The sequence below is a fragment of the Tauraco erythrolophus genome, chromosome 2 (assembly GCF_009769465.1).
Source record: "Tauraco erythrolophus isolate bTauEry1 chromosome 2, bTauEry1.pri, whole genome shotgun sequence".
Taxonomy (NCBI): domain Eukaryota; kingdom Metazoa; phylum Chordata; class Aves; order Musophagiformes; family Musophagidae; genus Tauraco; species Tauraco erythrolophus.
The window spans coordinates 92,290,046-92,318,036 of NC_141466.1; the positions used below are offsets into that span (position 1 = coordinate 92,290,046).

The 27,991-nt window shown below is 38.6% G+C and overlaps 1 protein-coding gene across 1 annotated transcript in view; it reads right to left on the reverse strand.

Moving 5' to 3' along the window:
* The window catches only part of SMYD3 (SET and MYND domain containing 3), a 439,291-nt gene that overhangs the window by 66,787 nt on the left and 344,513 nt on the right, over nucleotides 1–27,991 (reverse strand). The window contains exons 6-8 of the mRNA XM_086627978.1: nucleotides 22,613–22,680; nucleotides 20,018–20,120; nucleotides 10,624–10,734 (exon numbers count right to left, since the gene is read on the reverse strand). Coding sequence (XP_086484104.1) covers nucleotides 10,624–10,734; nucleotides 20,018–20,120; nucleotides 22,613–22,680 — 282 coding nt within the window. The remainder of the gene's footprint in view (nucleotides 1–10,623; nucleotides 10,735–20,017; nucleotides 20,121–22,612; nucleotides 22,681–27,991) is intronic.

Genomic DNA, 27,991 nt, shown 5'->3' on the forward strand with positions numbered 1-27,991 from the left:
TTTATAGATTTAATGACGGGGCAGATTACAAGATTAAAATCTGGACTACTAGATTAAGTTTTTTCCAGACTTGTTTTTAACCTACTCTTGACCCATACAAAGTAAAACAATGATCTTCCTTCAGGACCCACTGTGCACAAGTCTGCTTTACAAAACCACTCCGGAGTCCGCAGCACAAGAAGAACATGATGCTGCTGGAGTGGGTCCAGAGGAAGGCCACGAAGATGATCCGAGGGCTGGAGCACCTCTGCTATGAAGACAGGCTGAGAGAGTTGGGTTGTTCAGCCTGGAGAAGAGAAGGCTCTGGGGTGATCTTATTGCAGCCTTCCAGTACTTAAAGGGGGCCTACAGGAAAGCTGCAGAGGGACTTTTTACAAGGATATATAGTGATAGGACAAGGGGTAATGGCTTTAAACTCAAAGAGGGTAGATTTAGGTTAGATATAAGGAAGAAATTTTCTACATTGAGGGTGGTCTATCGCAAAAAATTTCAGGGAGACAATAAAATTGTGTGTGTTTGAAGTTACAAATTCACTGATAAAGTGTAAAGAGTCCTTTTCCACCTTGTTTTCTTCCTCCATGTGGGTGTGACTCAGAGTATTTGTAGACTTTACTGTTGCTATTATTTATAAACTTGGCAGTTACAGAATCACAGCTACACTGTTTTGCAGATTTTTAGACTGTACAGAGTAAAAAGAGAACTCACCCCAAACTGCTGAGAGTCTAGCAGGAGAGAAAACAATGAAATAGAGGGAGCAAAATATACAGCATACGAGCAAAGGCTGAAGTTATAATCAGTACATATATTGTTGATGTCCTAGTTTGGGCCTTTAAAGGTAAATGGTAAAATTAATTCCTTGTCAGAAAGGGATTTAACTTAGATCCACAGAACTGATGAGATAAAGGTATTTCCATCCACTTTCTTTTCCTTTTACTTTAAAATGCGTAGCCTACTAGTTACAATGGACACTTCGGAAGACAAATATCCAAGCTCCTATTTCTACTCGACTTGGAGCAGGAATCTAGAAAATAGATATGGTGAACTGTCTGTATCCTGGACTCACCTGAACCTCACCAGTTGCCTGAAGCACTGACAGAATTGTGGGGTCCCCTTACTCCATAGGGAGCAGTCTGACACTGACGACACAGGATAAAACGTCATTCTTGCTCTGATGCAGATATTATTTTTTCCCAAAGTCGAAGACCTTCAAAAGGAGAGATTTTTGAAACCAGAACGTTGAATCCTAGACAGTCCAGCAAACTCTTTAGTTTAAAGTTGTGACTTTTTTTTCTGACTGAAATAGGATCTGAATTAAAATCTATCATATTTCAAGTAAATGACCTAATTCATGGGATTTAAAAAGATCGAACATCCTGCAGAGTAGAAGAAAGTGACTGACAAACAGATCAAGAAAAGGCATCCAAAAATCAAGATTATTTCTTTAGATGTTACTGATATTAGAAACCACCTTGGCAAGCTGAAACGCACAAGACCTTAAAGCAATCTGAGTGGAAGAAAATCCAGAGATTCAAGATCAGATAAAGCAACAACTGATTTCAATACATATTTAGAAAAAAATTTGTGAACTAGTGTCCTCAAAATCACTGCAGGGAAAGGTGTTTTGGAAAAAGATTTGTCTGATCTAGTCTTATGTTTTAAATTACTGCTGTTTCTCTATCTTCTCTATGTTTATTTTGGAGTGCTAACTCAGAGAGAGACTTTCCTTATTTCTGTTTATCATTCAGCAGAGACTAAATAGTGACTTCTATAGGAATGATACCATCTGAAAAAAAGAAATCATAACAGTAATAACTAGTTTTAACAGTCCCAGGAAAGCTGGACATGTGGAAAGGGGGAACACTGCTAGCCGGACACTTAAATGTAGTCACTACAGCCTGAAACGGCAACAAAAGCAGATTCCCTTCCCTTGGCAAAAAAGTGTTTCTGCTTAAAATATCTGCCAGAAGATTTAAATTTCTTCCTCGATGGCTGGGTCTGAAAGGAATAAGATTCTGCTCCCCTCAGAATAGCAGAAAGCCGGATTCCGAGGAGAACGCCACAGTCCAAGTCCTATGTTGGCTCCAGATACGAAACTGTCGGACCAAATTGATGCAGGTATCCTTATTAAGGATCCCCTGAACAAGAAAGAAGTCTGCACACAGCAGACTCCCATGAATTTATAAGAACAGCAGTATATTTTCCGTGACCTTTGACAACCCAAGTGAGCTCCAGCTGACTGTTGCCAGGTTGTGACCGGAACACACTGAGGCAGTCCTGAAGAAACTGGGAAAGGTAAATTGTCAGGGAAAAATAAGCACTGTCCATTCGTCACTGTGTGACACTCTGTGGGACTGCCCTTCGATGGAAAAAAAAATTACAACATTGAAATCTGGAAGAAGCCTCAGAAATCATGTAAGAAATGCTAAGAGGCTGAAGAGATGATTCCTTTGATAATGAGCAACAGAGCCCAGAAATTAGAAGTGGTTGCCTTGGTATTTAGAGTCATTTTTGGCACTAGAAAAAAAAGAAGCCCTCTGTCCTTGGCTGTTTGGAAATACCTCCCAAGAGGGTAAGATCCTCTGAAAGGGAACAGAGGAGTGTTAGATTGAATGTTGGATTTCAGGAACCGATCCAGTGTTTATGTCACTACCAAATGTCTTGCCAGAAGGAAGGAGCTGTTGATCAGCCTACCACCTACGGAAAGAATTACCATTGTGTCCCAGTGGGCTGCTAATTACTGCCTCTGGCTTTTGTGATTATATTATGTCAGGCTGAAAGGGTAGGTGGGTGAAATACGGCTGAGCTCTGGCTTGACTTCCTTCTGTAGTTTGCTTCAAAGGTAGTTCTAGTGGCAAAACAGTAAAAAGAAGATGAGGAATGAACAGACGATTTCTAAAATAAACTATTGGAAATCATATCTTTTGATAGGAAATGGATTAAACCAGCATCTTATTGGAACGAAGTCCTAATATTTTTTTTTTTTTTAATACAACCTTACTACTTGGCAATCACCTTAGAATCATGACTAGAGATACAGATGCTCCTGTTTTACTCTTTGCTTTGATCAAGAGGTTTTATGTTCAATTAGCTTTACGAAAAGACTTGTTCTCAACAATCCTATTTAATCCTTGCTTCCCAGGCTTCATTGTTTGAATTAATTTGGAGAGCTCATCTTTCATATTGTGCTTCGAAAACTTAGTGAGAACGTAAATGCCTGAAAATAAATAAATATTGGGGAAACTGGGACACAAACTTCTGGAACTTGATAATTCAGCAATTTAAAAAGGCACTTCTTAACATATAATTTTGTATTTCCTGTGTCCTAAATATATACTCCCTGAGGGAGGGGTGATGTTTTTGCACTAATACCAGCACAGTGATCTCACATGAAGCCTTTACATACTAATTTAAAACAACTGTCAATAATAATATTTCTCATGCAACAATGCCTCTGTGATTAAGTACATGTTCTTCAATGGTATTGCTGACACCAAACATGAAGATCAAAGGTGAAAATTTTGTGTAAATTCTATCTTTGGCCATATTCAAGCATCTCTCAGAAACCTCATTGATGCAAATCAACCGTGGACATATGCTCTAGCAACAAGTTTGAGCAACTTACATAGAGGACCATTTACATTTGATGAAATTCCTAAACTAGTTGTGTTGTTTCCTAGGATAGGAAAAGAATGTCTCAACTTCTAGTAGGTTCAGGAACTCACTCTGGGTTTTTTTTTTACAAAAGAGTTGGTGGATGTATGGAAGTGCAATACCAGCTAAAGAATCAGAGGTAACATTTTTATGTAGATGGTTTGGCTGCTGTTCAGGTGACCTAATTTTGAGAGTCCTTGAGTTGGAAACCGGACTTGTGATGCTCTCTACCAAAACTCAGGATGCACTATAAGTAAGTACTAAGTAAAGCAATAAACTGATTAAAGGAATAACATACTTGCTGGCATTATGTTATTATTAGCTTTGGCAACTATCAAATACTGGCCAAATATAAAAATGATTCAGATTCAAACCATCGCTTTTGACCTTGTAATAAATAAAAGCCTTCCAAAAACAAAGCCAGACTAAAATATTAAATCCTGGCTCCAAAGGAGAAATACAATTCATAACAAAGTGATTCTATACGCACAAATCTCCCTAAAATCCTTGGCTGAAAATGTAGAACACGAACAATACTCTGGCTCATAACTGTGGAAAAAACTGTTCTCCATTTAAAATGTTTGTCATCAATTTAATCTCATCTTTAATTGTAATTAATGTAAGGGGCTTTTATGTGCTGGAATCGTAGAATCATGGCATCATTTAGTTTGGAAAGATGATCGCGTCCAACCATTAACCTAACATTGCCAAGTCCACCACTAAACCCTAAGAACCACATCTACATATCTTTTCAATACCTCCAGGGATGGTGACTTCACCATTTCCCTGGGCAGCCTGTTCCAATGCTTGACAACCCTTCCAAGGAACAAATTTCTCCTAAGATCCAATCTAAATCTCCCTGGTGCAACTTGAGGCTGTTTCCTCTTGTCCTATCACTTGTTACCTGGGAGAAGAGACCAACACCCACCTCACTACAATCTCCTTTCAGGTAGTTGTAGAGAGCGATAAGGTCTCTCTTCAGTCTCCTTTAGTCCAGACTAAACAACCCCTGTTCCCTCAGCCACTCCTCGTAAATCTTGTGCTCCCAGCTTCATTGCCCTTCTTTGAACATGCTCCAGCACCTCAATGTCTTTCTTGTAGTGAGGGCCACAAAACTGAACACAGTATTTAAGATGGGGCTTCACCAATGCTGAGCACGGGGGGACAATCACTTCCCTCCTTCTGCTGGCCACACTATTTCTGATACAAGCCATGACACTATTGGCCTTCTTGACAACCTGGGAACACTGTCAGCTCGTATTCAGCCAGCTCTCGACCAATACTCCCAGGTCCTTTTCCACTGGGCAGCTTTCCAGTCCCCCTTCCCCAAGCCTGTAGTGCTGCATGGGGTTGTGACCCAAGTGCAGGACCTGACACTCAGTCTTGTTGAGCCTCATATGATTGGCCTTGGCCCATTGGTCCAGCCTGTCCAGATCCCTCTGTGGAGCCTTTCTACTCTCAAGCAGATCAATGCTCCTGCCCAACTTGGTGTTCTCTGTAAACTCACTGAGGGTGCATTCGATCCGCTTGTCCAGATCATTGATAAAGATATTAATGATATATGGTGTAGATACTAAAAGGCTAGAAGCAGAAATTTTCCAGCTACTGCAGCATCCTGTGAAAGTTCTTTTTCCCATGCAGGCTAGCTGAGAAACAGTTTGAGGTTTTTGTAAACTAAGACTTTATCTTGCACTTGTAGCTTGTTATGCAGTCTTGTTTATGGCACACTGGGAAAGTTGTTTTGAAATGGGTGTTGTAGCATTTAGCCAATCACTCTGGGAGGTGGATGGTCAAGCGACCAATTGCCTTGGCCATCCTTGTGAACCATGTTATATATATATATACAGATTTGTAATTAATAAACGGCTGCTGCTGCTGCTGCTGCTCCTGCTGTTGCCGTTGGTATTTTCTCCTGCACCTGAATTCTGTGTCGTTCTTCTCTCCGTCCCCGGCATAGCAGTGACAATATGGAATAGTAATACATTGCCAAGAGTTCAGCTTTTAGGAAGGCACACATTTCTGAATTACAGTGGAGGCTGATCTTAAAATGGAGCAAGTAAAAATGTATAAAGCTGTCAGAGATACAATGAACTGAAGACATTACAGTAGCAACTGACAGACAGGAAGTATTCTATGAGTGACATTTAGAAAGACATGGGTTTTGCCTTCTTTTAGTTACTGTTTTGTTTTTTTTTTTTTTCAACTTGGGCCAAAATCAGTTAAAAACATTGTTTAGATTTGTAGCTAGTGCCATTTAATTTGGCAGTAACTGTAGTGCAAAAACATTCACCTTAATCTTCCCTTGTCAAATCATCAGCCAGGCTGCTTGACAAGTTGCTAAAAGAGACTGGTCAGCATTATAGTGTGATCTCTTAGAATCAAAATGCAGCTGACATTGAGGCTCAGGCACCAAAAATTATTTGAGATCTAGAGGTCCAGCTAGTTGTCACTGTCTGCCTCCATATATTCTCATCCTTGGATGACATCTATGCACCTGGATTATTTCATGGCTGTGCTCACAGCTGGAGAGGCAGAAAAAAAACCCTACTACTGTATAGCAAGCAGAGATTCTCTTTGAAGTCCTTTCATCATCAATGACCAGTGAGGAACACTTTCTTTCACAATATGCAATGCAATTGTGACTGCGCAGCCATGAACCTCTTCATTTGGTCTAGGGTTGCATCTGCTCACACTGAGTGTGCCAGTGTGCATTAGCTGAAGCTGATGCTCAACTTCAACAGGGTCCCTGTGGTTGGAGTGCAGCATAAGTATACCTGAAGGTCCAGTCTTTGCCATATTACAGGTTCAGACCTAGAAAATTGTGCAAGCAAACTGTATACACTTAGAGAGTGGTTAGAGAAGATTCTTATGCTGTATGAAGTTGACATGTAGCTAAAAAGACCAAGTGACTGTGAATTTTAAAATCATTGCTGTTGTCAGAGTGAATTTTGCTGTTTTATATAGTTATGACATGAAATATTACATAAATAAGAAATAAAGAATATTTCTTCATCAATCAGTTGCCTCTTCAATCATAGTTCCTCAGAGAACTGAAATATTAGAAAAAGACCTCATGGAATCATGTTACCTAGAATGGCAAAAGAGCACTTTGACACACTACTCTTGTTTGCATACATTGCTAAACTGTGTGATTATAGTATGACATAACCACTATCCACGTTTAATCAATTTTAGCACAAATAGTAGTGAAGAAGCAGTGACATTGGCTGTAAGACATACTTGTCTTCAGTAGGAGCCAGAGACAAATGCTTGAAGTGATCTGCATAAACAGATTTTACCAACAATCTGGATGTTAATGTGCTGAAACCTACACAGTTGCAATTGCACTCTGCTGTTCATGTCAGCACAGAAACGTAATCATGCGATCATTGATTTTGTGTTTATATGGAGCAGCATAATTAATCTCACCCAATTTTACCTGTCTAAAGTGTGGGCATTTACTTGAAGGAATTCCTTTTACCTCTTATATTCATTCCAGTTTTCATAGATTTCTACTGCAAGACAGTATGAATGAGCTGCTTATCTTCTCTTTGGGTGCGGAGGGAGGCTAAAAACCAGCTTAGACTAGATGGCTAACTAAAGTTAGGAGAAATTAGTAGCATCTTGTAGGCTAAATTTGTTATTTACTCATGTAGATGTCTCTGAGGTTAAATATGACTTTTTATTTATTTTTTTTTACAGCACTAAGATACCACATGGCAATGGAAACTGCATAAAGCACACAGCTAAACCTTAAACCATTCACTTCAAGCAATTATTCTCATTAAAACAAACCCAGCACTTAAAGCTAAAAGACCTTAGAAAATGCAGCACCTTTCTTTATTTTCCTTTGGACATCAGAATACTCAGCAGAATTACAAATTGCCATCTTCATGCTGCATCTGGAGAAACTGAAGAAAACAGAATTTCACAGAACATGCACAAAAATGGTCCCCGATTTAGACAGACTGGTCTTGTTTCTAGTCAAAAAATCTGTTCAGCTCCAGTTGAAACGGTAGCTTCTCACTAATTATGAAAAATAAGGGCAGGGTCTTAGAAAGCACAAAGGTTGCTTTTGAATAAAATGAATTACCCAAGGTCACTTATGAAGTCAGTAACTAACTAGAGAACAGAAACTTGACACCATCTTCCTTCTTCACTAGAGCACATAAGACTAAATGAACAAACCTTTAGAAAATATAGGAGGAGACAGGAATTTAATTGATAAGAAACTTGCAAAGTATTTTTATAAATATGAATAAATATCCACACATGTAACTAAGTACTAATACATATAAGGTTTATACGCCGTTCATATAAACTTTAATGTATACTTCCCATAGGATTCTCAGGATCATTTTTAAAACATTACAAAAGACGTAGAATAAAAGCTACAATGGAAATTACGTGACTTACAGTTTTACTGTAAATTGATGCATGCATCTCAGGAGTAATTCTTCTCTTTTCACTGGTCCCTAGTATGTGCTCAGCAGCTGGCAGGCACACTCAGCAAGACTGGAACTTGGGAGTAACAAGAAGCTACAATCTCTGTAAGTGCTAGTTAGAAAAGGGATTCTAGGTTTTTTGATGAGATGACTACAACTGAAAAAATCTCCAACACCCAAGAACATACTTGAAGGCATAAAGTGTTCCTTAGCCAAACCAGAATTTGCATTTTTACCTATAACAAAGATTTATTAGATGGATTGCTATTGACTAAGCCATTGAATTTGCAAAGCAATGTTTTAATATGGGAATTTACTCTTAGCTGATTATATTTATTGAAACACAATGTTGAATCTGTCACCCTTCATGACCTAAAGTTGCAGCCGTTGCCTAATCTGTTGACAAAGAATTTGCCTTTTAAAAATTTTCTAAGATGTCTTCAGCAGGGATATTATTGAATAATTTTGCCAACTGACGACTTTTAAGCTTCTAAATCCAGCCATTACATAATTTAGAAAACCAGAATTTTTGAAAATATTATCTCCCACTGTAGCCGCAGTTACACACCTCTCAGCTCACCAACAATGACTGAGATCAATGGCGAAAAAAAAAAAAATCTACGTTTCCAAGTTAGTCATGTAAACAGTTGTATTTATAAAATCTCTGTCACAGAGAAATGAAATGCAATACTACAAGGACTGCTACAGATTATATCTAATCATCCTAGATTGAAGCTGAGTATAGAGATATCTTCTTCATTGACAGCAACAGACAAAGTTGACATGAGGTTCCTAGCCGTTCACAAATCTGTTTACATGGTAACAGTGAGAAAACTACAGAATTTCAGAATGCAGTCACAAAGAGCTTTCCAAATATTTTGCAACATCATTCCCGCAGGGAATTTTGCCAATGGACAAAAAAGATCTGCAGAAGATTAACTCAAACCACAGTTAAAAATTTAAAAGCGGAAAAAATATCATTAATTAATTCTAACCTATGTATAAGACTATTGTTTTCATCAATATATACACATATAATTTCACTACAATTTTTTTTATGTTGGATGTTGACTCTTAGAGTGAAGCATACTCCAGCTTGTGGATCTTTTTTCTTATAACATTCCACATGCTGAATGGTCCTTACACCACTTATCTACCCTTTCACAAACTGTTAAGCGATCTCTAAAGACTTTTTGTCTGCTTATTTTTCTTAATTGTCACTGCATCTGTGGGGATGCCATTCCTCAAAACTAATCGAAGATTTCATGGCACTTGACTGAGCATCTTTGAAAGAAAATACAAAAAGAGGTCTTCGCTTCGCTTCCCTTCCCTTCACTGCCTCTGAATAGCATTGCAACGATCTCTACCAGGCACAGAACGCCAGCAACTTTTGCACATGGACAGGAAGTAATTTGGCATTATGTCGTAAGCCTGAAATTTTTCTGTGTTCTCTTTTTTTAACTGCCTACTGATGAATCAAAGGATACATTATGTACTCAATGGATGTACCTTGGCTTGAACAAAGCTACACACTCACACAACTGTCCTACCCAACATAGAGTTTAAACTTTCTTTGGGTTTGTTTTTTGTTTGTTGTTTGTTTGGGGTTTTTTTTGTGGTTTTTTTTCTGTACAGCAATTATTTCATGAATCATATAATGCTCCTTGGAATCACATTTTCATCTATACCTTTCTTACAATCTCTGATCACATTTACCAATGGCACATGACACACAAACCAGGTATTTGTGAAAATAAGACCAAGTGTACATATAACTAGAGAGACAAAGTGCATAAACTTCCATTTGATCTCTAGTCAGGCTTCGGGCCAAAACTATTCTGGCCAGGCTGTACAAATATGAAGCAACCCAGAAGATATCTAAAACATGCTAGGCTGAACCCTAGTAAAAGGTCACACTGAATGAAATTTCATCTACTACTGCTACTGACCTGCTACTTCAAGAACGTATAAAAGAGAGCATAAGAGCTACAAACAGTCATTCAAGGAGGTTCACTATTCTCTCTAACAACTGCTGAATGTATTTGGTAGTTCTTGTAAATTATTGATGTAGGTGTTTGTCAGAATTAATCTAACATTATTATAAGGATAGGCACAGTCTTTCTGTAGCATCAGACAGGTGGCTTCAGTCAAATCTCCAAGATTATTTCTTATGAACAGAAAAAAAAAATCCTTTCCTTTCAGCTTGAAGTCATGTTAACTCTAATGTTCAGAGGTCTTCGAATCTCAGAACCACATCTTGGAACCAAAAGTGTTTCCTAGCTTTATGAACAATGCATGTTTTAGCAAGAAATTCTTCTTATCATGTTGTCAATAATTCCTGCTTTTCTTTCCTTCACGGTTGTCTTTCATAGCGACATAAACAGCACAGAGGGCAGAGGTCATCTTCTTCTCTATTCTGGCATCTGGCCAAGCAGCAAAAGGTAAGTATTTCATAAAGGAAGGTAAGCTGCTGACAGACCTTGGAAAATTGCATTTCATTGGCAAGGAATTTCTTCATTCAACCTACCTTTTCTGGATTCTGGCAGAGAAGACAGTCACATTCAAAGCAATACTGGCGCATCAGTTGCTTTTGGCGTTCGCTGGTGGGCATCAGTGATTCAATATAGCTGATGGTGAGCTGTGTGCAGTACATACAAAACTAGAGTTGGTATCTTTTACAAAAATTCCATATTCAGTGTACATATAGCTAAGGTAACATTTTTGGATACAACATTTTTCCAGCATAAAATTAAATTTTACCTTAACAGATGATTTCCTAGAAGAAATTGGCAACTTTTACAAAGGAGGAAAAAAGGCTAAAAATAATTTCCATAGAACACTTTCCCACATTTTGAGACCAATATTGTTTGAAATTATTAATCCCCCCAAAAATCATCACTATTTCAGCTTTTCATCCTAATTTGGGGAAGGAAGGGGGAGGGGGAGAGAGAGAGAGAGAGAGAGGAAAGGAAAAAGGAAGCTCAGTGTCTGAATTCCCTGTAAAAAAAGTGTAAGTGTGCATTTAGCACTGGTGTTATACAACATCCAACTATCTCCAAAAATTTTGTCTCATGGAAGCGCCTACTTTCCTGCAAATAAATACTTGAGCCTGAGGAAAGCTCCTCTTATGTCATACCCCTCTTGAGTATGTCTGTGATGTTTCCTTTGACCAAGGAAGCACAAGAGCATTGCTGTCAAAGTTGTTGAAACTATTGACAAGAACATTTATCAAAATGATAAAAGAAAATGCTTACATTTGTGCCATTTTCAGTTTCTCATGCTATACAAAGTGTACAGCATGAGAAACTGTGAACTACAGTGTACTACAGTGAACTACAGTGTACTGTAGTTCAACAAACTACAGACAGAAAACTCTTTAGTTTGTTCACTTTGACGCCTGCCAGAAGAAATTTTACATGGCTAACCATTTGTAGTGTTCTTCAAACGTTTAAAGTGCCGCCCAGGAACAAACTATGATAAGGGACAGAATATAACAAAATAACAGCCCAGCTCAGACCACCCTTCAGTCATACAAGCTATCGAGTGATTACGTATACGCCCAATACAGTTTGAAACACTCCAGAGAGATCAGAGCTAAAAAGTCAGGGCACATTATTTCATCCTGAGCCTAGACACTTCAACTAATTGAGAGATTTTTCACATGGTTCTCAGTTAAATCATGAGAGTCCACTCAAAGAAATTACAGGAAAACCTGACCAATTTGTTGTAATGACTATAAAATCCATTGTGAGAACCTGCACTTTGCAAATTAGCGAGCATTCTAATTAAACGAGCAATTATCAAGCAACTAAAACAATGCTTGCATTTTTTCATTTATTATTACAGTGTAATTTGATTACATATTGAAGGAGGATTGTATTAAAAGAAGATTATTGAGATGGCGAAGTCAAGCATTTAATATGACCACAAGCGGAAAGCCTGTGGAAAAAAATATATGGTCTCATAATTGAAGATTAATAGTATAATTCATGAAGGAGACAAATATAAGTTCCACGTATAATCAAAAGTTAGAAAGTATGATAACTTTGTTAGGTTGTGCGTTCCATATAATGTTCTGTCCCAGCTTGTGCTTGTCTGAGATGAGAGAGTAGTTTCACCACTGTTGGTTTACAGCAGAAGGGTCTGTACTACATTTACACAGAAGCTGTAAGCTTCCTTCTGAGCTTTCTGTGGTGAATGGATGGAAGTAGTTTTGTCTATTTCTTTTCCACTCTTTCCTCCCAGGCTTGGTCTCTTCTGCCCCATTCTCTCCAATCTGCCTCTCTTCTCATTCTCTCTCTTCTCTGCTCCTGGACATGAGTATCATTTTCCAGTCTTATTCTCCACACCTGGTTATCTAAACCTGGTTTCCAGCCCTCAGTTCTAGCTCCTTACATAACCATTCTTGGTACAATGGGTCAATTTCATCATCCTGCCAGTCCCAGATCTGCCCTTCTGCCTCCCCTGCATACCTCATCTTACACCTTTTGCCTGTATTTGATCACTAACATTCTTGCTCTCCAAAGTTAACAGTCCTTGTTGCCCTATTCTGGTTTCTCAACCATCTTCTCTGACCCCACCAACTTTGTCCTCATTTGTTTCCCCAGCTGGTCCTACTCTGCATCCTCTCTGGTGTGGTAAGAAAGATCTGTCTACCTTCCTGTTAAGCAGTTTCCAGTCAAGCTGTACTCCTAACCTCATCCTTCAGCCATTCCAAGCCCGCTTTCCCTCTCCCATCACAAGCCTCTGATCTTCACATCTCCTTGCAACTCACAAGTGTTTTCTGTCAGAATCATTCTGCATACTGGCTCATTCCCTTTCTCTTACCCTCTGCACAAACATCACTGGTTCTGACCCATGTCCTACTGTGCTTTAGGTTCAGGTAGCATCCAGCAGGAAAGGGGATTTAATCAAGTTCAGGTACAGTACAAGACAGTGGGAATCTTCTGGGAAAAATCATTCATGTGAGATTAGTCTATTGTTGCCAAAATACATAAGACAATGGTTTAAACCATATCATTACTGTTGAACCCATTGTTAGGCAGAGCTCAGCTCTCACACTGCAAAACAAACCCACAGCCAACATCAAACATGCTTTATCTATCTTCAGACTACAGTCCTCTCTTTTCATTTTTGGCTCCTTTTTTTTTTTCTTTTTTTTTTTTTCCTCCCCTCTGCATTCATGTTGCAGAAATGTTGTAAGTAGGAACAAGTTTGAAACTAGTAATTTCTTTTTCAGAGGTTATCAAATAGTTGCGAATATGAACAGACACGTAACAACCTGCTCTAGATTAGGGCATATGATAGGGCAGAAGGAGGAGGACAAAAACTTTGTCACGTTGACACCTCCTTTTAGCGTTTTAACAACTTAGGGTTTCTCTGGCTGTCAGAGGCCTAAGTCCAAATTCCCAGTCCTGCTAGCAGAAATCCATAAGTGAAAAAATGTTTGTAGCTGGCGGACTGAGTGGGAAAATGCAATTAGAATATTTAGAAACATGACCAACCTAATGGTGACTAAGTCTATACTAATCATTTAATTGTTTAAACATAAAAATTCTGTATTCAAGTCTCTCTCCTACACTTGTTTTAATTTTAGATCCCATCATTAGAAGCAAGGCTCATTTAACTTGTACATATTTAGGAAATACGTCCATTTATCAAAGGTTGTCTTAATGGTATTTGCATGTGGGATGTATGGTATTAATTAAAACATTACTTCAACTGACCAAAGCTTGCCTCTTTATTGCATCGCTTATAAAGAATGCAGTAAATCTTTTCCCCTGAACTGGAGAATATATATTAAATAACATTTATGAAGGCAGGGAATTATTTAACAGCCGTGAGACTTATTGACTCTCAAGACTTTCTCCTTAGAAATGCAGCACTGTCTGAGCCCTGCTTCTTGCTCTGACACAGAAATTCTTTAACCGTGGGTATGGTGGTTAGTTTCTCACGTTCCTCATCTGCCAAATGAGGTGGACACAATTTTCCAGTACTGTCATGCTGCAGAGGACTTAATTTATGTTTTTTGTAACAGCCTACAAAATTTATAGACAAAGGATTCTGTAGAAATTTAAAATCAATTATTTTAATGCAAATGGCAGGGGAAAAAAGTGAGTTCTCTTTTTTTTTTTTTGCAATTGTGTGTCTCAGGGTCTTAGGGAGGGTTGTGTACAAAAATCTGTTCCTGAGACAGAGTTATATAAGTGGTGAACAATCTGTGCTTTTTCTGTTTTGGCATATATGATCAAAAAGCCTTCTAACTCAAGGAAAAATTCGGTTTTAAAAAATGTAATGAACAAAATGTAGCATGTCAAACATACACAGATATAAACACTCTCCTCATGGAATTACAAAAACAGAAATATTGCATATTGTTGTTGAAATCTACCATGAAGATAGATTTCATTGCTGGCCATCTGAAATTATGATTTTTATTTAGTATTAACTTGAAAAATTAGTTGCTCTGTAAGAGTATGGTCTGTTATATGACTTTCTGCAGAAAGATACAAATTTGCTCTAACTGAAGATGATGAGAAGTCATGCATCCAGTTTGGAACAGAACTGGACCTCAGCTAATTCATCCTTTCTCTCAACAGGACTCATTGATTTGAGCTATGCACTAAGCTAACCACAGCAATACAACTTCTGATCGGAGAATAGACAAAATGAGCTCATGTCTGCCTACAAAACATCAGGCTGTTTTTTTTTAAATGCTGTTTAAAGTGATTACTTAAGGGTACGGAAATAATGAAAACCTCTTCAGAGCACGCTGCTTGTCTTTTTGAGAAAGTAAATTAGCTGATGGGCTACCTTATCACTGAAGGAGCCCTAGTGATCTCTAGGTGAATAATTTTTGTTTTCTTCTAATCATTCTCCATATCTTACTTTTTTTTTTTACAATGCTTAAATTTCATTTTCACAAAGGAAAAAGTGTAAGAAAATGAAATCTTTGTATATAGTCAAAGTAACACCACCTAAAGTTGCAATAGCTGTGATAGTCAGCACTACAACTAACATTATCTTGAGGAACAAAAAGGCGTTATAATTAGTTTTGAGCTGCTGAAAGCAAGTTTCAGAAATCCTGTAGTCTTTTAAGCAGGGACATATGGAATAAAATCCCCACAAAAATCTATTATTTCTTTCTACTATTAGATTCAATTATGCTCAAAAACTTGGTACAGAGTAGAGTCTACAGAGTGTTAGGAGATCCTTTTTAGCCACCTTGACCCCTAGTCTATGCATGCAGACCAATAGTTGCTCCCAAGCCCTGTTTTCCTTTCACTTCTTTTGTCCTCTCCTCTGCTCCCTATCCGTTTCATTCCCTTTATGTCAGCTGCAGGACAGAAAACCCTTAAATTTAGTGGTGATGATTACCAGATGGTCAAGCACTAGAATCTGGGGAATTAGCATAGATTCATACTGCCTTATATCAATGATAAGTGTCAGAGCAATGATGGGGAAGACAAAAAGAAAGGCTACCAAGCTTGAAAGAAGTTTCCTATCAGAACGTTTATTTGGCAAGGCTTTGGTAGCGGAGGGGCCTATAGGGATGGCTTCCATGAGAAGCTGCTAGAAGCTTCCCCCATGTCTGAAGGAGCCAATGCCAGCCAGCTCCAAGATGGACCTGCCACTGGCTAAGGCCGAGCCATTCAGCGATTGTGATAGCACATCTGGGATGATATATTTAAGAAGGGGGAAAAACACCTGCACAACAGCAGCAAGAGCAGCTGGAGAGAGGAGTTAGAATATGTGAGAGAGACAACTCTGCAGACAGCAAGGTCAGTGAAGAAGAAAGGGGAGGAGGTGCTCCAGGCATCGGAGCAGAGATTCCCCTGCAGCCCATGGTGAAGACCGTGGTGAGGCAGGCTGTTCCCCAGCAGACCATGGAGGTTAATGGTGGAGCAGAGATCCACCTGCAGCCAAGGGAGGACCCAATGCTGGAGCAGGTGGATGTGCCTGAAGGAGGCAGTGACCCCATGGGAAGCCTTTGCTGGAGCAGGCTGCTGGCAGGACCTGTGGACCTATGAGGAGAGGAAGCCATGCTAGATCAGGTATGTTGGCAGGACTTGTAACCCTGTGGAGGACCCACATTGGAGCAATCTGTTCCTGAAGGACTGCACCTCATGGAAGGGATCCACATTGATGCAGTTCGTGAAGAACTGCGGGAAGGACCCATGTTAGAGAAGTCCATGGAGGACTGTCTCCTGTGGAAGGGATCCCACACTGGAGAAGGGAAAAAGACTGTGAAGAGTCCTTCCCCTGAGGAGGAAGAAGGGTCAGAGACAACATATGATGAACTGATCGCAACCCCATTTCCCCCTCCCCCTGCACTGTTAGTGGGGAGAAGGTAGAGGAAATTGAGATTGAAGTTGCACCCGGGAAGAAGGGAGAGGTAGGGGGAAAATGTTCTAAGATTTAGGTTTTATTTCTCATTACTCTACTCTGATTTAATTGGTAATAAATTAAACTGATTTCCCCAAGTCAAGTCTGTTTTGCCCATGACAGTAATTGGTGAGTGATCTCTCTCTCTCCTTATCTTGACCCATGAGCCGTTTGATATATTTTCTCTCCCTTGTGCAGCTGAGGAGGGGAGTGGCAGATTGGCTTTGGTGGGCACCTGGCATCCAGCCAGGGTCAATCCACCACACAGAGCCAAATTTTCACTTTAAAAATTCTACATTTAACAAAGATTATAAATGTCATTTAATCAGACAAATAAGCTATATAACGATAGAAATGAAAGCTGTTATTTTGAACATCAACTAAAACATTCATTGGCAAAAACCAATAGGAATGCAGTGTGCTTTTGTTTAAAATGGTAAATTTCTGCCCTCAAAGAGCATACAATTCCAAAGAACCACATTAGTATAAAACCCAAATAATATACCTAAAGATAAATCTGAACTCTTGGTTTCTGAAGCAAAATTTAAGGACCAGATACTTCTCCATCTTGCCAGCTCTCTGTATTTTATTATTATTCCTGCAATACATTTTGTTTTCTTAGAGCTTTAACTTGGGAAACCGTGCAATTATAACTGCTTTAAAGCCATTGCCCCTTGTCCTATCACTACATGCCCTTGTAAAAAGTCCCTCTCTACAGCTTTCTTGTAGCCCCCCTTTAAGTACTGGAAGGCAGCTATAAGGCTGTAATAATATCTCTTCTTCCCATTTGCAACTTAAATCAGGTCTACTGGTGCATCCCTCTTTATATAATTGTGAGATGACGACAATGGCCAGTCGCCTCAACTCCCTGTGCCTCTGTTTTCCATGTGATTACAGGTCGTCAACAACTTCTTAACATGAGTAAATTGTTTCAGTGTCCTCTGATAGAAAGCACTACAAGTGTGCAAAAATATCTTTATTTCTCATTGGCCTAGTGAACACATCATATTGCAGTGGTTGATATTTTCCTGGCAAGGGTCCAGAAGCCCTATCAAGTTTGCTCCTGTATGGCTAGTAAAGCCATAGTTGTCTTCTAGTAATCTGAGCTCGACTTGCTACTTATCTTCTCAATTCTAATAAATCTTAGTGCTTATTTACTTTCTACTTATTATTACATAGGGGATCTCATTCTGTCTAAGTCTAGTGTAAGCTTGAACAGGACAAGGCAAGTTTTCTACTGCTTATAATTATTTAAGTTTTCTTGTTGCCCTGTGACTTAAAACAATGTTCATCTTACCACCTCAGAGCACTGGATTTACTCAGAAAATCCAACCAGATTCCTCCCTGACATGTATTTTCTCTCCCATTAGCTCAGATCATGGCCTCAGTAATATAAGTAAAAACTCAGCTCATAACAGGTAATGTAGTTTTATGTCTGTAGGTGTGTAAATTCAATACATGGCTATTAAGAAAACCGAGCTCACCCTGCTGCAGGCAAGCAGTAAGGCAGAGTGGAAAAAGTAGTACCAAAGTTAACATGCAGAACACAAAATGAAAAACAGTAGCAGTTGCACAAGAGAAAAGTAATTGAGTGTGGAAATTAATACTAAACTGCTCATTTGTACATATCAGTGTAATATTTTTTTCCTTCCTCTTCCCATAACAGATCTAAACTAATATTCACTTTGTATCTTTACTTTCTCACTTATGCCCATTTTCTTTCTTAGACACACTCTTATTCAAAGAAGCATGTACCTCAGACTGAGACTTCTGTTTTCAGATAAGTCAAGAGAGCACCTACTTTAACATAGTGTGTGTATATATATATGTGTATATATAATCTTACATGTTCCTTAAGGTAAGTTTTCCTTTCAGTACCAAACTCAGAAGCAATAGTTGCAACAAATAAACCAGAATCTGAGCTTTTTTGAAAATTCTGAGTTTATTTGGCTGCCTCATTGGAAGCAAAGTTTTTTAGAAAATATAGTATGTCCATGCAAGGTGCAGTTATTTTAAAACCTGTAATTCACACAACCACCAAAGTCACTGCAAACAAACTGATCGTAGCTGCCCTGCTTTATATTTATTCCCTGATTGCCTAACAAAATGATTTGCAACTTAGAACATATCTGTTTCACCACTGATTTTAACCTAGAGACTTCTGTGGGTTACAGACAACTAACACTAAGTGTAAAATTTGGGCCATAACTTCACAGCCATAGCAGTCCGCATGGTGGTCATGCTTGCAATGGAATTCACTTCTCACTCCAGAACCACCAGGGCCATCTGAGGGTCTCTCTCACTCTGTAAAAGCTGCTTGTTACAAAGAATTGCTTTATGAAATTTACATAGAAAAATATATTCATAGCTTCATAATTTAGAACTCTAGTAATTAACCCAACAAAACACATCCTGGGAAGACATTAAAATCTACTGTGATTTTAATTAAACAACCCATCTTGGTGAATTGGGAAGCCAAGAGGAAAGTTATGGTATATGGATAAAATGGAAGAAAAGTGTCTATAATTTGGCCTGAACAAGAATGCCAGACCAAAAAATGTCTACATTTAATAGCTCCACAAAAGTATATTGTATCCTAAAGGATTTCTCTTGGCAAAAGGTAAGTATGCAAAAGCATTTCTGTTGGTTCTCCACAATATTTTGCTTAAAAAAATATTTTACCATTTACTTATTTTGATGACCTACTATCTTAGAGAAAAGATACATCAAAAAACTCACTTCATAGGCAGGAAGAGAGATATTACTTCTAAATTAGAATACATATGCCCTTGCTCTCTACAACGTTTGAAGCATAGATGTGAAACATATTTATATTAGGTCATGATTTTGAAATGACCAACAGCAAGGACTGCACAGGTCATTGGTGTGTGTAAAGTTATATGTATACACCTGTCTTTGCAGACCTTACTAGGTAAATTCAGTATTGCATTACTGCAAAAGACATTTACTTTGAAATGTTTACCTAGCCACAAATTATTATCTTCAAAGTAACACACATGCTATCGTAAAAACAAAGCTGAAAATACCTTAGATCAGATCAGAAACCTCTTAAAAGGGATATTTTGAAATCTTTTCTACTGAAATGGACAAGAAAACAAATCTCATCTTGCTACTTTCGCTTGTCAATGAAAGGTTTACTATAACAGTATGGTTGCAGACTGACAAATGCTTATTGTTGCAATGACTGTGAACACTGCATTCCACTCAAAAATATTGTAAGTGTTTCCATCAGGGTAAAGACATTCAAATACAAACAAAATGAAGTGCCTAGAGGAAGAAAGGAGGAACAAGAATTTATCAAGACTGCTAGTGATTTATGAGAAGTAATGATTATGGGGCCCAAGCAGTGTGAAGAGATGATTCTATTTATCATTTTCCCCCTGATAGCTATGTGCTAGAAAGTGGCATCAATATATCATCAAAATATTAAGCTGGTGGCCCTGCAATCTGGAATTTATTTAGGGAGATGTCATTGTTGCAGGTGTCTGTGATGGAAGGGAGGACAAGTTAATTACCTCTTCACCAATCTGGATCTCTCGGATGGAGCGAAGTAAAAGCTGGTATCCTTCAAAAATGATCACGCAGTTTGGGTCACAGCTGTGGTTCAGTAAAGACATGCTGTGAGGGGTGGTATAGGGGGAGAAGAAGAGAGAGTGAACTTTACAGAAGAGCCTCCACTGCCGTTCTCCTTTAATAATTTAAAAGTAGCCAACAAGATTACATCTGAAATATCAACCAATTAAGCTACGAAACAAATAAAATCCCTGGTAAATAAGCTGCTTTTGGTTAGGGGAGGAAAATTAATGCTTAGAAGATTTATATTCATTGCTAATAGGAGCCACACCTGGATCTCTTCATGTGTTTCTGCCTTCTGCATACTCAGGGTGGGAGGGAGGCGATGGCCTCCCAACGGCACTCTGAGGGGCCTGACACCGGGGAGAGGGCAAAGCAGGTACGTGAGGAACGAGGCAACCTGGATAGTTCAGAGCAAAAGGTTACCTTGGGACTGCGTTTTATTTCTACTGCTTCTGCTCAGTTTCAGGGTACTAACCTTATCAGTTACCCTGATTATCAGTGGAACTGGAGCACAAAGGGGCCAGCAATCCACCTGTATTTCATAGCAGGTAGAAAGTGGAGTATCCTATGTCCCAAAACCAAAGTACTTGGTGTACACAGCTGAAAGAAGAGAGATAGCCATTGCATTTGTTTTACACATGTTTTGGTTCAGCCTCTGTTCTTGTGGTGTGTGACGGCTGAAGCAGCACAACTCATGGGGGAGCTGCAGGCATCCCCAAGCGACACACACGTTGGTAGATCTCCTGACACAGACATGCCCTTCCCTCTTCTTTGAAGCAGACTGTTAAGAACAACATCAACAACATCCACTATATATGCTTGAGTCCCATTTTTCATTAGCTGGGAATCAACTGACTTTGGCAGGCCAATATCAGTCCCATAGCAGACATGGGGCTGATGGTTCTTCCCCTATGAAATTGATCCATCGAAAAAACAATTCTGGCATCATCAGGCTGGAAGAAGAATTTTTGGCTTATCCAGCTCTTGACTGTCTTTATTTGCTTTCCTTATCTGCTTGATTCAGCAACTTAAAATCCCAACTGTTGCTGACAAAATAGGAGATGCCGAGAGTCAGAGCCCTGCACCAAAACATTTTTACTCTGTTCTTGATTCTTAAATAAGCTATCAATAGGAGCCTGGCTCTTTCGGTATTTCTTCTGGCCTCATAAAATATCTGTGGTTAACCTCCATATGAACCCAGTAACTTACAGTGGGAGAGAGTCTCCATTTCACTCTGTGAGATCACTGGGTGTACTCCCAGAGCTGCTGGCAAGATGATGCAAAGAAAGATCACAGGATTTTACCTATTTTAAATATATTGGAATGCTGAAGCTATCAAGCCATGCACCAATATACAACCTCTTAATGACACTAAACAAAGCACTTTTAATCAAATTTCCTCTTGTGGAAACCCTAGTGGTTTTGATGACAATTTCATCGGAAGCACATAAATTTATCTGGAAGGGCATTTGCCTAAGATTTGGAAACTACAGGCTTAAGCTCACAATTTTCCCAGCTAGAGGGATTTGCTACAGCAAAACTCAAACCGCTCTGAACTGACTTAGGAAAGAGTCTCTTGCATGCCTTGGCATTGCATTATCACATAGATAGCCACCTTCTTCCCAGTCAGGGGCCTTTTTCAACCAAAAGAAAACATTTCACTAATAATAATTCTCCAAAATAATGCTCCATTTTCCCCAAGTAGGTGAAAGGATTTGTTTCCATTACACTATGAAATCAAATGATTGTTCCGTACTTTTCATAACACTAATTCCCATGTTGTCCTAACCGCCTTTCCCTTATCTTTACCACAAAGCAGGCCTCAAGATATTGTATCCTTAGTCAATCTTACACATGTGACATAAGTAGAAAAAGAAACAACAGTGACAGGCTCGCGGAGGTATCAACAACATAGTTCAACTGTGCATTAACAAAAAAATTGCAACAGTAAAATATCATTCTAAACTATACATACTAATTGTCCATATTAATAATTACAAGTAACTAATTCTATGAAGGCAAAACCTGTCCTTGTACGTACTTCTTACCTAATACAAATGAGAATTCAAATATTAACATCCATCTCTCAAGGGGCTTACCTTTTCACCTTACTGGTTTCTTAGTTATGGTAATTTACTAATAAATGTGTTCAATCTTTTTAAATTTCCAGTTCAGAAGGCTCTTGGCTGCAAAATATCTCTATTCTAAAGCAACACTGAACAGGTTTCCTTTTACTAGTCCCAGTCACACATTTTTTTATGTCAGCATTTATTCTTACTTAGAAAAGACTACCACCACCATAAAAATAAAATATAAAGATGTATCCTATTTAAACTATTTTAACTCTGTAATCGGGACTATTAAGAATGTTTTCAACTTGATCTTCTGTTTTATCCTCCTTTAACTTATTTGCATTTCCCAGTTTCTCATTTGGACATGTTACCTACTGCTTTGATGGCCCTTACAGCTACCTAGGAAAAAAGGAAAAAACCTAACGTAGACTTTGCCTGTGAATGAAACAGTGTCCACAGTACCTGGGATACAGGCCAACACCAACATCCTGCATCTCTCCATTACTGATGGTGAAACAGTTACAGGTCACCTGTAAAAACAAGGGAAAAAATCCAGGATTACCAGAATCATTTGGAAACTCCATACTCAAGTGAAAAAAACTTTCAAAATAAAATGAAGGGGCAATTGGTAATTGGATGGGAAACGTTCAAGCCCAACACTGGTGCTCTTTCATTTTAGAGCAATCACATCTGGGACACACTCTCCTGTAAAACTACAGTCAATTAAAAGCAGAAACATTAGTATCCTGCAAAAACGTAGGGTTAAACACATGCAGAGGCCCTACTTTCCTGTTGGGGGAGGGGGAAGGGAAGAAAAGTCACCCTACACAGAGCCTGAGAAGCTGGGCCCAGAGACAACATAGCAGATGATGGTGACTGCTGATGAAAAGAGTGGCTGTTCCCATGCAGGGACTCTGCGGATGCCAGGCTGTCACAGCACCTTTTAATGAGTACCTCTGGAGCCCAAAGAATATCTATGGGACAGTTTTGAACTAAATAGCAACCTTGATATGGGCAACATGATATGGGCACAAATAAATACAAAGACTGTACAATCGTGTATCTTTCACGTTATGGGTATTTCGGTTTGCCTGTAAAAGATCACAAAAAAAGCATGTTCAAATTACCGTTCAAGAGAAATATAACCTTTCATTTAATCTCAAATATTCAGGTTGATAGTGTATTCTTCCTTCATACAATTATACAAAGCTAAAGTGGTTTTAGAAAAGAGTGAAGAGTGGAAGTTTCTTGCAAGTAGATATAGCCCTACCCCAAACTATCAGACTGAAACTTCTTGGTGTTCAACCCCGAGATGGATCAGCACTTTGTAAATGATTAGCAAGTATCATTGTCATGGGCTTAAGAATGGGCTTCAAGAACCAGAATCCAATTCCTAATGAATTTTTTAAATATCTGTTGTTTTTTTTTCTTTTTGGAACAGCTGGTTTTGTATTTTTTATTGTTTTTTAGACAATCTGTTGGTCAGTTATCAATGGTATACTAATAAAATATTTTATGTAGAAAACCACTGCATGATACTGCAGATACAATAAAAGTCCCAGGTCCCTTCTGCATAACATTAGATTACTAATATCATTAATTCTCATTAGAACAGAAAATGAGTTAGAGCAGGGTTTGGCAGACATGAAAATGAGATCTGAAAGTTGCAGTTTTATCCATAGAGTAATTGCCCAGAACAGTAAACGCACACCTCTATTTTAAAGAGGTATACTGAACAATTTAACACTATATCTTATCCTACAAATTGACAAATTATTATTTATGAGAGCATTAACTATAAGGTGAAAATGAAATCCTCTTTCTAAATTTCTCATAAATTCTGACAGCAACACTAATTTAAATAAATGTACATGCAGTAGGGCATATGTTTCTTTAAATGGTTAGACAATACTTTGATTAGTCTATTATTTATGTAACCCATTCAAATGTTCCTGATCAATTACCAAAAGCATATATCTTAATTATTTCTTTCCTGCTTGCATTGGATATAAAGTGTCACACAACTTCTGAGCAAAGATTAGTCCATTTAAAGTGGCAATTATCCTAGTTCTAAAAATATTGACTTGATTTTGGTATTTATTGAAGAAATAATGCCTTCCAGGTAAAAGAGAAAGAAAGCCAGCTTATGTGGACCTTAGCTTTCTCTAACGGATTATAAAGTAGCAGAGGTCAAACATGTCTTAGAACTAAATGAACCCCTCTTCCTTGCAAATCTCCTATTATTACAATAAAACTGTTTATATTAACATTATTGAATTTTGATCACTGTAGAGTTATAGAGACTGTTTCATCATTTTCTATTAAAGGTGTATATTCTATTATATGAAAAGTTTTACACACAGAAGCTGCAATAGTTTTACTTTTCTTTTCATAAACATGCATCAGCTTTTTATACCAGGATATATGCGAAGAAAAAAGTGAGATGAATGGATGCTCTGAGATTCAGACATCAAGAGCGTCTTTCAAGAGTAGTTTGCCATGAGGCACTTCTTTACCTCTCTGTTTTAGATATTTTCACAGTATGCAGTTGCATCACAATATCCCAGTAAGCTAGTGAAACACCATCTAATTTGTAATTATTTGTAATTTCAAATATGTGACTGGGAATCTAAGGTATATGGGGCCAGATCTGAAAAGGTATTTAAGGTATATGGGGCCAGATCTGAAAAGGTATTTAAGTCCGTAAACACAGGCAGAAGTCTAACTGGTTCCATGAATTTTGAGCTGCATGATTTTGCTCACAATCCTACCAGAGGCATAAGAACTTTCAGGTGTCCTGAGGTTCGATTAACCTCCTAGGAGACAATCTTTCCCCCTTTTTAAACGCAGGTATGAAAAACAGTTATACATATATAAAGTGTACTACAGATAGTAACCTTTGTTACGGCTGCTTTCTGTCCTCAGCAATAGGAAAGAGAGGAATTGAGATGGTGGTGGTGAGAATAAGACCTCATCATCTACGGTGTGAGAAATCCTGATATAATGACAATCCTTCGTGGACAGTTAGCTGCTGGTAACAGGTATCAAATATGAAATCACATAGTCTGTGGGGATGGGGCTGGTTGGTCAGTTGCTTTCTTTTAGATTTGTTACAAAGTCTCTACAAATTTACTAAATCTCCTCTGTATTTCTATTTATGTAAACTTTTAAGGGGTTTTAAATCTCAAAGTTAAATATCAGTCCTGTCAAGAGGAGTTCTGAGATTTCAATCCAAAAGTCCGCCACAAGAGTTGATGTTGTAGACTACAACTCCCAAGAAACGAAAGGAAGAAGGTATTTCTTTTACAGAATACCTGAAGAAAATTCCATTTTCCTAGCCTCCCAGGATTCACAGACATTTAAGCGCAGCTCAAATAACAGCTAAATCTGGAGTATCTAACCTGCTTCAGAAGAATACAGGTCAGCTGCTTGTTCCTGAGGCAATCGTTTACAGTTCAAAACCTACTGGGACTGGAAGTTAACCCCAATTGTAGGGGAAAAAAAAAAAAAAGGCGGCAAAACAATGTCTTTCTCATGCATCATAGTATTTCTTTAGGTTTCATGATCACCTTGCGTTATCTTTTTTCTACCTTAACTGACCCACCTATTCCCTATACTCCAATGAGCTTCCGATTCTGTTGGATTTCAGATTTTAAAATAAGAAAGATTAAACAATTCTTGGCAATCTGGCACTTCAAGAAATGCATTCTTCCTTACAAAGGCATGGTCCTTGTCATCTTAACTCCTGCAGAATCATTTATCTCAGTTATTTAATTTGTGCTGTTGTTCAGCTTGTCCCTTCTGATTCTTCTGAAAATTCCTCTCTATCCAGCACTAAAACTGCTTATCCACATAAGGAGACAGAACAGAGTACTCACAGTGTTTGTTATATTCACAAATAAGGAAAAATGCCCATGTATTTCAGAACTTCAAAGCTGTAAAGTCGAATTCCTTGCCTTTTCTAAAATTTCTGAAATAACACATCTCCCAGCATGAGAACTGAGGGAAAATTCTCAGGGAGAGTCATAGACTTTTTGAACCTCCACAGTGCACAACTTAGGAGTATCCTAGAGCTCTCAGGGCTTGACGTCATAGCCTGATTGGCCTATACAGTTCTCTAACAATTTAACAATTTAAAGAACCAATTCTCAATGTTTGAGTGGCCCCATGGCAATACATCCTGCAAGTTTATTTAAAAGGAACTGCTATTTCAAACAACAAACAATACTATATAAACTGATTGAATTAAATAAAAAGATTTGTTCTTTTAAGAGACTGCACATGTTTTAGAGAGGTATCCTGTACTCAGTAAGGTAACCCAAGAAGAAGACATAATCTTTCCAAGACTGGTAAACACACAGAGAGTAAACCAGTGGTACCGACTGACCATTACTCTCAGACATGCTTTACCAGCAAACAAAAACTACTGCAATCTGTTAAATTCTATTTCCTCTCTGAGTGACACATGAAAACTCTGTCAATTTACCTCGTAAGGACGTGTCTCTTCTCAGGATGCCTGGACCTACTGACTGAGCAATGTCTGTCTATGCCAGACCCACAGTCTAGTAGACAGCCATAAAGATTTATTTTGGTGTTTGCATTTTACAGGGTATGAAGGCTTTGGTTTGGCAACATACCGAGCTGAATTTGCTTTCAGTTCAGACCTCATTCATATCTCTTTATACCATAGATTTGCATTTGGGCTAAATAAAGCAGACACAGGCTTGATAGCAGGACATTCCACATTTGGAATTTCAGACACTAAAACAATGAAAAAGGTCAATAAGAGAGTAAAGGAAAGAAAACAAATCATTATTGGCTAACATTTGCTGCACAGATCAAATTACAAATACGAGGATTAATAATCAATCATTTTGTCTCCACGCGTTCCTGTATGTTCCTGCAACACAGTGAGGCAGCTCTTACAACACGTGTAAGAAATTCTCACAAGAAAGACCACCAAAGGGTATATTGCACTGATCGGGTCAGTATAATTTTCAGCTTTGACATGCAATGACTCCAGTCACCTCTGTAAATGGTGTATCACAGCTGGCATATTCTAGCCCAACATCAGGAAAAAAACCAAAGCTAACACTTTTCCCCCTAATTTATTATTCCAATGTAATGTAAATTAAAGATATGAAAAAAACCCTTCATGGATTGGTAAGTTTCTCATTCACACCAAAGCTGGCTGAGTATTCCTGGTCATTGGCAAATATTTAACTGAAGATGCTGTAACCAGTTCTCATGTTAACAGGTTTCTCAGGAGACTCAAACATCAGCCAGGAGGAAGGGGTGAGCAGTAAAAGCTACGTGAAAGGCATTTAAATGACCAACACACACCCCAGAGACCTTCTGGCACCACTACATCCCACTATAGCTCTGCACCGATAGCTCTTTCCCACTTGAGGACGAACTCATACTGGGCACAGATGGTTGATAGATCTCAAATCTGCTAATGACTTCATTTGGCACATGCAGCACCAGAGAAGCAGTGCTAAACACGTCAACAGTGCTATACTGTAAACGCACAGTATGCCACAGCAGTGACAGACCTGTCACGCTTGTTTTGAGTGTATTTCATTCAGCTGCTCACGGTCACAGCCCATGACACCCAGGCTTCCCATGCCCACAGAGCTTCTCACTCTGAAACCTCCGCTCTGTCCACTGGACAGGGTTTTGGAGAGGGAGAGAGGAGATGGAACAAGGTGGTAAGGTGTCTGCTGCCAGAATGCTGTGCTGAAAGGAGCACTTTGTGGCTTATATATACGCGCATGCATGTTTTATTGAATCAGGAACTTCAAATATGACTCTACATTGCATATTGTACTCAGGAACTAC